Source organism: Megalops cyprinoides, chromosome 10 (genome assembly GCF_013368585.1).
Source record: "Megalops cyprinoides isolate fMegCyp1 chromosome 10, fMegCyp1.pri, whole genome shotgun sequence".
NCBI lineage: Eukaryota > Metazoa > Chordata > Actinopteri > Elopiformes > Megalopidae > Megalops > Megalops cyprinoides.
In genome coordinates this window covers 21,396,588-21,411,582 of record NC_050592.1, presented here as the reverse complement: position 1 = coordinate 21,411,582, position 14,995 = coordinate 21,396,588, and the positions used below count along the sequence as shown (strand labels likewise).

Here is a 14,995-nt window from a genome sequence, read left to right as displayed (position 1 = left end):
CTTCAGGAAGAACTACGCCAAATATGAATTCTTTACAAATCCCCTGGTGAGTTTTCGCCACATGTGTTTCCTAAAATGTCTGCGCCTGTCCACAGAAATGAGTGATTACTTAATTCATGTGCGCACACACACGTGTAAGTAATTCTCTTAAGAATGTCCTGCATTTTTGTCGCTTTGGGTGCTGCCCATCAGTTTCCGAACTTTGGAATGTGCGTCTGGGCCGGAAAAATTTTGTGCATCCCTTTGAGTATTCAAATTGGAAACACCACCACTCAAAGTGTGAAGTGTCAGACTACTCTGTCTAGAATGGAGAGCTGCAAGTTTAAATCGCTGAGCAACATGAAAGAAAATATGACTTGAGCTTATTCCTGACTGCACAAGCAGATGTCTGACATGAGCTACGCACGTGTGTGCGTGTGCCTTGGGAGAAAACATTTTTCAGATGTTGGGAATAAATGAAAAGGTTAATGCAGTATCCAGATTAGTTTGTCAGCACTGGATCAAGTCCTTCTTACCAGCTGATTTGTTGAATTAGCCCGTTCCTCTCTTTGTTCAATGTTGGATATTGCTTGAACAGGAGGCAGGATTCAGTAAAAAAAAAAAAAAAGCACTGGGGATGTCTGACAAAAGTCGAAGTGCAGGCTGTGGTAAATCTGTCTCAGGCAAACAGAGCACAAAGTGATTTATCAGCATGAAGCTGAGAGGAATATATCATCGGATCAAAAGGAACTGTTACGCGTTTTACAGTTCATCGGAGTAAATCAGTGTGAGATAAACTTCATGCCAGGATGGTTTAAAACTGTAAATATAATGTCTTCATATATTTGCTGACTGTAAAAATACACTCATACACATATGCAGTTGGCATTTTGAAGGATATTACACTTCACACATATAATCGATCTTGTGACTCCAAGGGACATATAGAGCCTGGCAGAAGGCTACCGTGCATATGGACACTTTCACTGTTTATCACTTTTATGTTCGCCACTTGCTGCTATATAGGTCCTCTGTGCTTTGCTCTCCTTGGATCAGTTCCTGTACGCTGTACACTGGATCTGGATCAGAGCAAAATGCAGCCTGTCACCTGCTGTGTGGACCGGTGGCAGAGCCATGCAAAACCTCAGTGCTTAATGACCCCTGACACTGGAAATGTCTTTATTTAGTCAGTTGCGGGGGCTGTCGTATCAGCGAGAGGAGCAAGGCATTCATGGTCATAGTGGCAGTATTATCAGATAGTGCTGTACCTGCACCTGACATCCACAGTCACAGTAACCGCGCGATTCCTCATCTCATTTCTCTGTGACATGACATTTGTGACAGTCTCAATACTCTCTCGAAAATCTCCAGACTTCTAAGAACCACCAGATAAGTGTCACCTGGAGTGGTGTAAGTGTTGTATGTGAAAGGGGCCAGTGTTGTCCCTACCTCCGGCTAAAGGTCCTCCTACCTTTGTGTTTTTCACAGAACTTCTTCCCAGAGCAGATGATCACGTGGTGCCAGGAAACCAACAGCACAATCCCCCCTTCACAGCTCTTACAGGTTTGATCTGATGTGGCCCTTAGCCCTCTTTTCTTGTGGCAAAATACCCCCTTCCCATAAAAAAGGCAGAGACAGATAGAGTCATTCCCCTTTCCCAGTGAAGGGCTGGAACCAGGATGGCTTGTTTTGCCCCTTACCAGTGCAGAGCTGCCATAGGGATGACTCATTAGTCCGCTGCTCTTCCTAATTTTAGGGCATTGCTGTGTGGGGTATCACCTGCAGGAAAAACTCTGTCTCTGTAGTTTCTTATTACTCTCCTATCCTCAGCCACCAGAGCCTTTAACATTTCTTTCATAGAGCAAAAGTTCCCCAGTAATCCAGGAATTTGAGAAGGACTCTTGGTAAACAGTAGATCTTAGCACTCAATTTGTATCTTTTCTACAAGCTAAAGCCGCATATGAATGTGGTTGAGCCCTGCATTAAGCTGTCATTGTGAGAATGCTTGCAGGGACACGTTTGCACTCATTTGCAAAATTACAGTACACACCATCAGAAACCAGTTGAAAGTCTTAAAATATATGGAACAATTTAATACTGTAGTCTCTTAAGCTTTATGGCTCAGTTCAAATACAACTATATGAGCAAAAACACCCATACATTTCCAACAAATATATTTGCAAGAATAATAATGCCCCATGATATTTGATCTTGAGTTCAGGAGACTGGTAGGCTTTTGGGGGGTGTGTATACAGTGAGTAATAGTACTGACTTATCAGTCTTGTTTGTTTGTGAAGAGGAGCTTTGGATGATATATTATGAGCTCACATCATCACCAGTCCTTTGCCAGTTTGTCACTAAGGTCTCACCAGCGTCTTTGCTTTTCACCTCTTTTCAGAACTTTCTGAACTCCAACAGTTGTCCTGAAATTCAGGGATTTCTGTATGTGAAGGAGATGGGCAGGAAGTCCTGGAAGAAGTTGTACGTGTTTTTAAGACGCTCGGGACTGTACTTCTCAACAAAAGGAACATCTAAGGTACAAAAAAACCCCACTTTTTTGTACTGTACTGTATATCTTTCGTCAGTCTTATTTTTTATTTGAAATTGTTTAAAGTCATACACAAGGGATTTCTGTATATTGCTGGGACTTCTAAAAATATTCTAAAGATACAGGATGTGACTACGAGTGTAAATTCTGTCCACTAGGTACCATAGCCTGGTTTCCTTCTCTCCTGTAGGACATAAAATGTACCAAAGGCCTCCATTTAGCACCGGATCTCCACATCTGCTGCTTAGTTGCTGCTAGTAGCTGTGGTCTTTCCTCCATTTGCTGTAAAATGTCAATGCTGAATTCCCAACAGGAGCCCAGACATCTGCAGTTACTCTCAGACCTGGAGGACAGCAACATCTTCACTGTGATAACTGGCAAGAAGCTGCACGGTGCACCCACAGACTATGAGTTCTGTATTAAGGTGAGCCTGAGGTGTCGCTCACTTTAGATATCAATGTTGTAGGTCATTCAACTGTCTCTTCTTACAGGAGGGCTGATTTTTTTTCCCCAGTGGACTAAGTGATGAGCTCTACGGCCGGCTACTGTTTTGTTGTTGCATTGAATCTTCCAGTCTCTTCACAGCCTCCACTGCCATGATGACATGTTTCTGAAGTGGAATTTTACCAATAGTCTGCATACTCCTTTGCAGAACCTGCTAACTAGTGACAGTGATTGAAGAGCCCCTTTGTTTTCAGCTGTGCCAGATTAATCCCACATGCCCATATGGGGCTTCTGTGGTTTGTCACTCTGCGTCGACCCACTTTCAAACGCCAAATAAATTAAAACCGAGTCGTCCCCTAAAATGGGAGCCCCTCTCCTCCTCAAACCTTCGCTCTGTCGGGGCTCTTATCCCATAGGAGAGGGATCAGCTTCTGTGGGGTTAGACACTTTGACCTTCCTACATCCCCCCCCCCCCCCAACCAAATCCTGCAATCTCTCAACCCTCCAGCTGGGCCTCAGCGGGTGATTCAGCCATGCTCACTGGGGGCTGTAGGGAGGGGCTGGGTGTGTGTGAGAGGAGAAGTCCCACTATTGACCAGCAGTGAAATCTCCCCCTGCTGAATAAAGTGCTGCATGGAGATGGGTATCTTTCTGCTGATTGACAGTACTTTTTATATTTACCAATTTGAAATGAAAAAGTTAATTCCCCTGAGAACGCAAGCTCTTATTTACAGGTCTAGTGGCAACAACACAGTCGGTGAAAAAAGCAGTCAGCAGCAGTAAAAGTAGCAGCGAGAAGAGAAGAGAACAGGGGGAATGGTCAGTATGGACCAGTGATGAAGAAATCTGTAACTGATTGATTGGCTCATTGAGTGGTGGTGTGATTGACAGCCCAACAAGGTGCGGAACGAGGGGAAGGAGCTGAGGATGCTGTGTGCGGAGGATGAACAGAGCCGGACCTGCTGGATGACTGCCTTCCGACTCTTCAAGGTACCAACTGGGACCAGGCACATTTCTGGAGCGGAGACAGGCGATTACATCAACCTCCTAGTCCTTCATATGAGTTATATGAGTTTATACCTCTGTAAAAGGGGAATCTAGGGATGGTTGGAATCTGTAGACTGTGTTTGTGGAGTGTGGCTCCCTCTAGAGGCAAATGTGATATTATCACTCCAGCTACATGTACATGATTCCAGTTCATAATATTCAGTTCTGGAAATGCTGTTTTACAATGGCCCTGAAGTACAGACTGTGCCTTCAAGGGGTGTTATTTGAGAATCCTCTAGAGATGTTTCTTGTGGGAGAAGAACTGTTTTTCAGAGTAGTAGCATTTGTTTTAGAGAAATAACTTATTTCGGAAACACAGATTACACTTTAGGGCCACCACACTGTTTCACTTGTAATCCGTTCCAAATGTAGTGTGGCATTTGTCATGAATGAAATGTCGGAGTGCTTGACAAACACAAAATCAGTAATCAGTTAGTGTCTTTTTGGGTCACTCTTCTTCAGTCTCACCAGCTTGGTTTGGCTTCATTTCAAATTATGTTTGGATACCTTTAGCAGTGCTGATGTATAGTATATTCATCCTGGATTGATATCTGTCCTTCAATTGTAAACAGATCAAATATAGAATTTCCTGCTGTCTGTTGAGGTCATACAAGCAGTCCAGTGATGACAGCACAAAACCTTTAGGAAAGTTTGCACTCTTGCCTGTACCCCATTAATTTACATGACTTTTCTCTCTTTTTGCTTTGCTTCTCTTTTGCTTGTATAGCTATAAAAATTTACTTATATTTTTTAAAGGAACTCCTGGGTTGTTTTGCACAGGGCATTATAGCTGAACTTAATACGACAGACTTGCTTACTACGACAGACTCTGTTAAGCTTGTCACCCATGTATTTTCAAATGTTGTCTTCTGCGTTGTATGTTACATGTAAATGGCGCTGCTGTTGTGGGCAGGATTTCTTTGGATACCTGGATAAAAATTTTATATAAGTGTAATAACTAAAGCAAATAATGACTTTATACTGAACCTCTGTCAATTATTTCCCTCTAGTATGGAATTTTGCTCTATCAGAACTACAAGATCCCCCAGCAGAGAAAGACACTGCTGTCCCATTTCTCAACACCAGTGGTGAGATCCTGCTTTTATCCTGTTGAGTGATGCACATGTTATAGGATACACAATGCCTTTCAGGACCGTAGAGCACAGGGACTCATTTAAAGCAAATGTTTGCAAATCATAAATAAACCACTGTATAACCAAAAGTAATTTCTCACTTAGTGAAACACCCAGTCTGAAACACCTTAAGTTTTGTTTATTATTCAGGTGAGAATATTATGTAAGATTCTTGCTGAATGTCTTGTGTATCTCCTAATTGCATTGTAGTTATTTTTGCTCATTGCATTAAGAATATGATATAAATATCATCACATCTGTAAACTTGCAGGAATCTCTTATGCACAGCACAATGGTAGATGTGAATATACTCTTACACAAGATGGCATAGTGGTAAGAAAGCCAGACTACGATTTTGCAAATATGTATCTGAAAAATTAATAAAAAATACAAGGCATATAACACATAAGTCACCATGCAAGCGAGTGTCTGCTAATATAATGTACAAATGTAATGATTGTGTAAGCAAGTCCCACTAGCTCACAGATAGGTAGGGTTTTATCTATTTATATTAGGTTCTACAGAGGCAATGCATATCTTAACTTTCCTCAAAGGTTTAGAGTAAAGTGCATTCTTACTGTAATGTCACTTTGATATTCAAAGTTAAATGTATTGGTAATCAAATATCCTGCCTATGATGCTATTACAGTATTCTGACTGCACCATTACTTTGGCATTCTCATTGTGTTGTTTTGGTATTCAAACGGTTCTGTTACTATGGTGTTCTAACTGCCGCATTACTCCAGTTTTCTGATTGAATGCCAACGTAATGGCACAAAGTATCTCGTTACTATGGTGTTCTAATTGTGCTGTTACTCCAGTATTCTCATTACACCGTTACCTGCAATGTTTTCCTAGCGGAGTGTCTCAGAGAACTCTCTGGTTGCCATGGATTTCTCAGGGAGAATAGGGCGGGTGATTGCCAACCCTGTGGAAGCTCAGAGTGCGGCCATGGAGGAGGGACATGCCTGGAGAGTGAGTATTACAACAAAGAGTGAGTAAACGCAAAGCCAGACCCCTAGTGGAGATCTTTGGAACTTTTTCAGCCGTGTTTTTGCTGTGGCTCTTTTGCCCTCTTGTTCTCATTCCCCTTGGTAATAGTAAATCTGGATTTTCTGTCGTGAAACAGTGGATGATGGTGTTTGCATAAATGCCATAAATGCTAATCGTGATAAACAGGATCATCAGTAAACAGGGACTGCCTGTAGTGCTTGCTTCTGCCGTAGTGCTATAAACTGAGGATTTTGTGGAGATTTGAGGAGATTTGTTTTCTGTTTTCAGAAGCGAAGTCAGAGAATGAACATCCTTGGTAGTCCCAGTCCACTCCACACATCCTCTCTCAGCACAGGTAATCTTTACCTGAGACACACTCCACACTGTTGTCCAGTATGCAGTTTTTGACCTGAGGGATGCTCCATTTTTGACATCTGTGAGAGAACTATAATTTAAAGTATTGTAAACTTTGTCTTGAGTGAGTTTCTGAGGTGTGCCTTTTTTCTGCAGTGATACACAGAACACAGTTGTGGTTTCATGGACGAATCACAAGAGAAGAGTCCCACAGGATGGTCATGCAGCAGGGCCAGGTGGATGGGTAAGACTGCTGAATGACAAGTTACACATTGTGTAAAAAAAAGGGAGGAAATGAATGCAGACACAGACATATGTGTGCATTGGTGCATATGCATGTGCATTCGTGTGTGTTCATGGAGAGGAAACCAGTGTTTCAAACACCACCGTGTCTGTGAGTGTGCATGCCTGTGGGGGAGAGATGTCAACTGAGGTTCCATGGCTGTGTTATCTGTGTTTCTCTGTGGCAGGTTATTCCTCCTGAGGGACAGCCAGAGTAATCCGAAGGCATTTGTACTCACACTGTGCCATCACCAGAAAATCAAACATTTCCAGATTTTACCAGTAGGTATCTCCTGTCATGTGTATGTACTTGTATATATGCACATACTGTATTATGTATTCATGCATATATTATTTACATTTTTTGAAACACTGTATATTTTACATTATTTGTATGTTGAATATTCGTGTAAATGTTTTAAACATTACCAAATGTTCAAAACCATAAAATAAATAAATAGGTTACTTACATACAATAGTTATTTTATCTTACATAATTTTGGGACAGCTCATTGAAATGTTTGTGTTGCTTAAAAACTCAGAAATAGGGGGAGGGAGGATGTTTTTTGTTGTCTAAAGGGTACCACCAGAGCTAAATTGCTAGGAAAAAAACTAATTATAATTCCGTAGCCCCAACAACCCACACAGAAGTGAAATATATTGTAAAATGCTAAGAAATTTGTTGTTCAACCGAAGAATATATTGGAAATATAAATAAAATATATTAATACAAGTCACTAATATATTGCAATATAGCAAAATGGTGATAGTTTTGAATATATTTATTGAGCTAAAATATATTCTCTAAAATTCATTCTCAATATATTTTTTGTATGGAAATACTGGCGAGGAGAGATCTTACCATCTAGCTAGTAAGCTAACTAAACTAGTAAGCCAGTAAAGGTGAAGTACAAATAACTATACCAAGGTGAACTGGCTAGCAAGCTATCTGTAAAAACAGACACATTCATGTTTAATTACAGCTACAACTTTGTGTTGATCTTTGCCCAATTTTATTCTCTCTTCCACTTCTCCTACCCGTGCAACATTGATTGCTAGTCTACATGTCTATTATAGCTCATTTTGTGTAAACTAGCTGTATATTCATGTGGCAGTTGGCACTGTTATCTGTGTTGATTTACATGGTCTTCTCTCAACCATAATATTGAATCCCGAAAGTTTAGTTCATATTGTATTGCTCATAGATTAGTTACCCACTAGGAGGCTGTTAGAATTTGCATTTTGCTACTGGAGGTACCCTTTAAATGTGGGATAAAAAGTTAAATTTAGCTAAAATGTGGAAAAATCCATGTTGAAATAAGTATGCCATTTTACATCCCCTTTCGAAGAGATAGTAATCAATTCACTTCACATTTTATTTATTTTGTGCTTTTATTTACACTTTAGTGTGAAGAGGATGGGCAGATGTTCTTTAGTCTTGACGATGGATCCACCAAATTCACCGACTTGATCCAGCTTGTGGAGTTTTATCAGCTCAACAGAGGAGTTCTGCCCTGCAGACTGAAACACCCCTGCACCATAGTGGCCTTATGACCTTCAGCCTGACTTTGCCTAAAAACAGACAGACAGCAAACTGGATATTTTGTTTTGTTTTGTTTTAGTGTTGTTCTTTCTCCTTTTTTTTTGGAAAAGCTGACATGTCCTGTCTTCTGGTGATACATGGTGGGGACCTGCCTGTAGACTTGAGGGGGAGGGGCCAGGTGGGGAGGGGCCAGGGGGTGGTAGGGGGTCTTCAGTTTTAAAGGATGAGATCAAAACATAACAACAGATTTGACACTGTCCAAAAGCTTGTAATTGATGTTTTTTGTTTACCGATGAGCCCTAACCTTTGACAAACTGAACAGAGCACTGTCATTTCTGGAGTAATGTGGGTTTGAACAATAATCAGGAAGTTTTTGGCCTCAGCCACTTTAAAGTACACAGGAATCCAATAGCATTAGAAATTTTGTCTGGTAATTTATCTATTACCTCCAGATGAAAAGTTGATTGTTGAATTTGTTTGGCCTTTTTTTTCTTACGGTTTTTAGTTTTTAGTTAGTTTTTTTTTTTTATTTCCCCATGCTGACCTGTGAACAGTCCCCTGGAGCTGAAAATGATATTCTGCAAACGAAGCGACATTCTTCTCCCTCCATGAGAAATCCCTCTTGGTTAATTGGATTGTGAGAAAATCTAGGCTGAGACTAATCCCGGATACCAGAGAAAGTTTCAGGCTGACACCCTGGGCTCTGAGCCCATCTGTGGAACCGGGGCAGGGAGGGGAGGGTCTTAAGGAGGTATTTATTCTGCAGTTTGAATACTGCAACATTCATACAGGTTCTGAGAGTCTGGTGTCCTCCCTTGGTGAATTATTTTGGTAAAAAATCTCTCATTATTCTGTTTTCTTCACTTATGAAACACAGCATTCTTTTTCCCCCAACCCAAAATGATCACTTTGTTTGTTCTGATATGGGAGCACAGGTGGGGGTGGGGGTGGGGGGGCACAGTCTATCACGTTCCTGTCAACAGAGGATGCAGACTTATAACCACTACATCCCTGCTAACACACTGCTGTGACCTCAGTCAATAGGAGAGACAAAAAGGCAATGCAAGTGGTCACACCTCTGTTTGACTGGTAAAGCGGAAGATGTTCTAAAACTGCAGTAATTTTACAGTTTTGGAACAAGTCCATTTATGTTCGGCTGTTACTCTCTTTCTTTTGGTCCTGAATACTTGTTTGTGTGTTGAGCAACAGCAGTAGAAAAGAGCACCCTCTGGTGGCTGGCGGAATGGACAGGAAGCACATGGGAGCAAAACGTCCCCCATGACCATGTCAGACAATTTTACCTGTAAGTTAGACCATGAAGAAAGAGACATCTTTTTTACTGTCAGCAATATGTATGAAGCTATGAAAGAAGAACTACAGAATAGCCACACTAACAAAGTGCTCCTTAGGATAAACATTATTTAAATGAAATGCAAATGACTCGACAATTTTAAGTATTGTTTCAGCAATTGTATTTATTTATCTGGATTTAAATAATTACTTGAAATGTAGTTTTTTCTCAGCGCTGTCCAGCACTGTTCTTCATTTTCATCACGTTTTTGGACTTCCTTTTTTATATATAGCTACTTTTAAAGTTGCATTTTTAGATTGGTAAGCTGTTGATTTACTTTATACTCTAAACAGTCACACAGACTCAGTTTGTCATAAACACTCACAATAATGAGAGTTTTAAAACTTACCTGTGTCACCTCGATGACATGGCTATTGCTCTGACTGCAGGTATCAATACATCTGTGAAATCCTGTCATGTGAAAAATGTTACATGTCACATGTCAAAGTGATTTGATGAGATCTAATTCAACAGCAGGTTCCCATTGATCAAACTGTTCACTCCCGAATCACACAATATCCCATACATGAACCATGTTTCTCATATGAATCGTTTCAGTGTTGGATTATAGTTAGTACTGGTGTTCACTTGGTTTCGGAATAGTCTGAGACTGTTTACTGGTCGAGCACTTGTTTTTGATTGACCCACTTGTTCTATGCTATGTTCTCCTAAGCAGCTCACGCTGTTTCAGCTAAACCCTTGCTAAGCTCAGCATTTCAGTTTAGTTTTCATGATTCTGTATCAGATAGGAGGGAAGTGTAGTGAAATCTCTCACAACATGTAATACACACACATACACTCACATGTAGACTAGTCATAGCATAAAGACTTTATGCTGGAACTGGGTGGTGTATGACTTGTAGCAGGAGATTCTGCATTCAATACTCTCGTTGAGGTATGCAAGGTTATTCAGGCCAGAGAAGCTTGGGATTTAGGACAGCTGTAATCAGTTGTGTTTGCTAAAATATTTAGTTATTAATCATAGGTGTTATGCCATTTGTCATCAGACTGCATAACAGGTCTGTTCATATACAGTGGATACAACAGTTCTCTTCCTGAAAAATGCATCCCACCAGATGGGTCTGATTCTTAAGTGGCATAAATTTTCTCTTTGATACAATCCTGACAGAGCTCTGTCCAGATTCTTCAGTGATACAGTCTTAATGGTCAGAATTCCCCAGTGACACAACTTCATTGGTCAGAATCCTTTCAGGTAAAAACAGTGATGGTATTCCAGTTTGGTAGCATCCATAGCTTTATGATGTTAAATGCCACATTCACAAGACTCATTTACTTAATGAATATATAGCATAAGTATATGAAACTATGGAAAACATGTAGACACAACACTGTATTTTAGGTTACAGATCACTATTTACTGCATTTTGTTTTTTATCATAACTGCATATAAAATGAAGAAACTTGATTTATTTTAGCGCATTTTTATAATTTGGTTATGTGTACATATTAAGGTTATGATATTTGTTTACCTTTGGCATTTGTCACATTAAATGACCCTTTAAGACTATTTCTGTGATATTTAATTTAAGCTGATTTTCATTACATAAACTGGACCCCTGGCATGCATTTTAATATGCTGTATCTTATCTCCTAATATACAGTTTATAAGCTCGCTGCCACTGCAACAATCAAAATACTAACAATTTTGACTTCAAAAAATATAACAATTAGTTATTTCATTCACTGTCTCCAGTCAGAAGAATATTTTCACTTAAATGTCTTGCTACAGTTAACAATTCTTACAATTCATACAACAACTCACTCATTGTTTCTGAAGTGGAAAAACCACACAATGGAAGTGGACGTTTTTGTATGTTAGTGACTTGAATGGAACTGGGCAGCTCAGGGTGTAACATGGGGTCTGTTGAAAACTGGCCGTTGCGATCAAAAAGATTTTATTTTTGAGCAATACAATAAGTAGTGAGTTTGAGTTGAGACACCAAACATCTACTTGGTTTTGTTTTCTTTTGGTGAATAGTTTCCTTTGCAAACTGTTTTAAAAAATCATTGTAGTGCAGGATGGTTCAGTTTTTCTGTTCAGCTGAATAGAGCAGAATAGTAGGAGTTAGTATTTGTTTCTCAACCACAGTCCTCACTGCACTAATACCCACCTTACGATTCCACCAATCATTCAACTTTTTTCCAGTCCTGGTCTCTGCATATACTGTCACAATGCAAGATTTAGCCACTGTAAAAAGGAGAATGGCAAAATTTTATACACACACACACACACACCACACACTCATTATATATATTTCAGGGAATGCATAAAGATAAACTTTTATCTCTTTTAAAGAGGAAAAAATCCTGTATTCATAATGTGCTTTGCTTTGTTCTGTAAATAGCTGAATGGCTTATGAATCTTAATTGTAACCTTTTCAGGTATTTTTGTACAAACAAGGGACTGATATATTCTGTTTATTGTAATTAGAATAAAACATTAATATGCTCTATGTTCTATGAAGCTTTCCTTTTGTTAAATTGACAAGGTGGGGTTTGGCACAGCATGGTGTTCAGTGTTAAGAATGCCTGCATGAGTGAATGGTGCATGGTTTTCTGTGTTGGGAATGCCTGTATGAGTGAATGGTTCATCATTTGGTTCACATTTTTTCTTTTTTTTGTGGACAGGGGGAATAAATAATGTTTTAACAAAATGTAATCACAATTTATGCTATTAAATACATTACTGTTTTAGAAGACTAAATTAATATTTCCCATTTGTTTTACCATATATTATTATATAACTGCTATACTATATTAAAAGTTATATATTAATGCTATAATGCTATTCCACTGACAAACATCCATGCTTCAGTAGACATAAAGACTAGCACGAATTGTCACTGTCAGCTGAGAAAAATGACACTGAATGATCATGGACAGAATTCAATAGCAATTCAGTCCCCTCCCCTCCTCTCCTTTCCCCACTGCGCAAGCAAGTCACAAATTTCTCTAGTCAAGGCTAGGCTAGGCTAGGCTAGTTAAGATCACAGCAATATGTCATAGCAATGTAACACAACACTGCTAGCTTGCTGTATATCTGTTTCAGTTCATCGCTAGCTAGCTAGCTAGCTATCTAGAAAGCAAACCAGTTTTGCTTCTTATTATCCACAACTGTATTTCCAGTCTCTCCAATGTCCCGGGCTGAAGTAACTGTTTAGGGGAGCTCAAGAATTGCAAGTACTGGGAGTTGTGCTGTTATCTGCCCCTCTCTTTACCCGTGGGGTGTGGTGGTATTCAGTTTGTCACTTCAGGCCCACTGGACTTCGCCTTCGCACCCTCAACCCCCCTGCCCCCATGTTGTACTGCATATGATGTTCAGTATTTAGAATGCCTGTTTGAATGAATAATGCATGTTTGTCAGTGTTTAGAATGCCTGTATCAGTGAATAATGCACGTGATCAGTGTTAAGCCTATACGTGGGTGAATGTTGACTACAGAGCAGCCTGTGAACATCGCCACAAAGACACAGACGTGCCCTGTACCCTGACATACTCCAGAAAAACAGGTGGGGGCAGAGGGCCCTAATCTGTTAAGTGTCCAGAAGCAACAGAATTTATTTCCAGATATGTTAAATGACATCAGTTATGATTTATGAATCATAAAGACCACACACTCTCATACTTACACATGTTCTCGCACACAGAAATGCTGTAGGAGAACCAGCTGAATTTAAATAGACCTTGTGGAAGTAAAATTATATGAAAGGACATTGTAAGAGGGTGACCTAAGAATGAACTGGAATTTTGAATAGCAGAAATGTAAGAGTGTAAGGGTCACATCTGTGTCTCGTTTTTTTGAAGGTGGAGTGTTGATCAAAAACAAAAACGTCACCTTTTAAATTAAATCTCTCCCAAAAGTGAATGAACTAATTTGAAGTTCCACCAGAATAAATTTTAGAAGGTTCAAAGTTCTCCATTGTTACAAAATCGTCACTTGAATGGCCTTTTTCCATTTTTATTATTTGTATATTTTTAAGATCATAATACATTACAATTACAAATCCTAAATATTACAGTAATGCTTTGCAGAATCAAAATTTGCTTTCATTCTCAAACCACTGGCATTTTCTTTTCACATGAGTGATTGAATGTCCATAACACTAAAGAATCGCATGTGCATACTCTGAAAAAATGCACACATTGTGTGTCTCCCCCTTCCATTTCTACTGAACATTTATGTAATAGTTGGGTTGGTCTGTTCACGTACATGTTCATCTTCTCTTCATGTTTATTTTTTTCTAAACTGTAGAAATGACACTGTTCGGGTAAAAAGTCATTGATGCTTTTGAAGGGTCACCAAAGTATAACATAGAAAACTGTAGATTATTGTCAGTGAAATTATACAGAGATGAACTATTTTTATGCAATTCCAACCAATCTGTCAGCCATGATTGATGAGATAAAATCAGATGAACAAAAAGATGCCGATACCATTCACTCTATGTCCACTAGGTGGAGCAGGAGCTACACAACATTATATCCAGCAAATTCCATGCCTTAGAAGCTCCCATTTATTAAATAACATTTTTTCAATCACACATGGACAGAAAATAAGAATTTATATTTATAGTATATAGATAATTAAATAGGAAAATACTATTAATATTGTCTGTTGAAAATGAGCGTCAAACAAAATTTCATTGAGCTGCAGTAATTGCTGTAAAAGATTTTAATGCATTTTAATGCTTCATTGATATCAACAATGATAGAACAAGAAATCAGCTTCTCTTTAATACAGTGAACATTGTTCTGTCAAGCCATACAAGACCAACAATATTAGTATTGTTAATGTTAAATCATTTTGTTGAATTGGGTAATTCTACAAAAAGTTGAGGAAGTAGATATAAAAATCAGAAAAAATGAAGAAATTGTGACATAACAAAATGTATTGTTTTTTTATTCTGATTTTCAAATCTACAACATCATATTAATTGGTGAATGACTACCCTGGTCCCTTTAAGCACACCTAGGCATTAAATAGTTAATAAGATAACATCCCCAAGCCACTCTATACAGTAGAGAGCAGCCGTGTGTCCGTCTGTATGTATGTCTATTTGTTGGGGACTGGAAAATGGGTCCTATGCATGCCCAGAGTGTGCTCTCTGAAGTCTCTGGGTATAGTACTATGTACACAGTGCCTAGGTTCTCATTAACTCCTTATGAGTCAGCACCCTGCCTGCGTTGACTGCTCTGGCTGCTTCAGCTGCAGGCTCCACTCCCATTGGCTGACCGAAGAGGGCTTTCAGCAGATATAAGTGGGTCTGCTTCATCTGCTCTGTACTGCTGTCTGAGGACCGA

At 39.4% G+C, this 14,995-nt stretch overlaps 1 protein-coding gene across 3 annotated transcripts in view; it reads left to right on the top strand.

Moving 5' to 3' along the window:
• Positions 1–8,515, top strand: part of grb10b (growth factor receptor-bound protein 10b) — a 70,032-nt gene extending 61,517 nt beyond the window's left edge. For all 3 annotated transcript variants that reach the window (XM_036538884.1, XM_036538885.1, XM_036538883.1), the window contains exons 7-17: positions 1–46; positions 1,468–1,542; positions 2,378–2,515; positions 2,841–2,951; positions 3,863–3,961; positions 5,029–5,106; positions 6,010–6,126; positions 6,433–6,499; positions 6,655–6,742; positions 6,969–7,062; positions 8,188–8,515. The exon at positions 1–46 is cut by the window's left edge and continues 70 nt beyond it. In XM_036538884.1, the coding sequence (XP_036394777.1) occupies positions 1–46; positions 1,468–1,542; positions 2,378–2,515; positions 2,841–2,951; positions 3,863–3,961; positions 5,029–5,106; positions 6,010–6,126; positions 6,433–6,499; positions 6,655–6,742; positions 6,969–7,062; positions 8,188–8,334 (1,060 nt within the window). In that variant the 3' untranslated portion in view covers positions 8,335–8,515. The remainder of the gene's footprint in view (positions 47–1,467; positions 1,543–2,377; positions 2,516–2,840; positions 2,952–3,862; positions 3,962–5,028; positions 5,107–6,009; positions 6,127–6,432; positions 6,500–6,654; positions 6,743–6,968; positions 7,063–8,187) is intronic.
• The last annotated feature ends 6,480 nt before the right edge of the window (positions 8,516–14,995 follow it).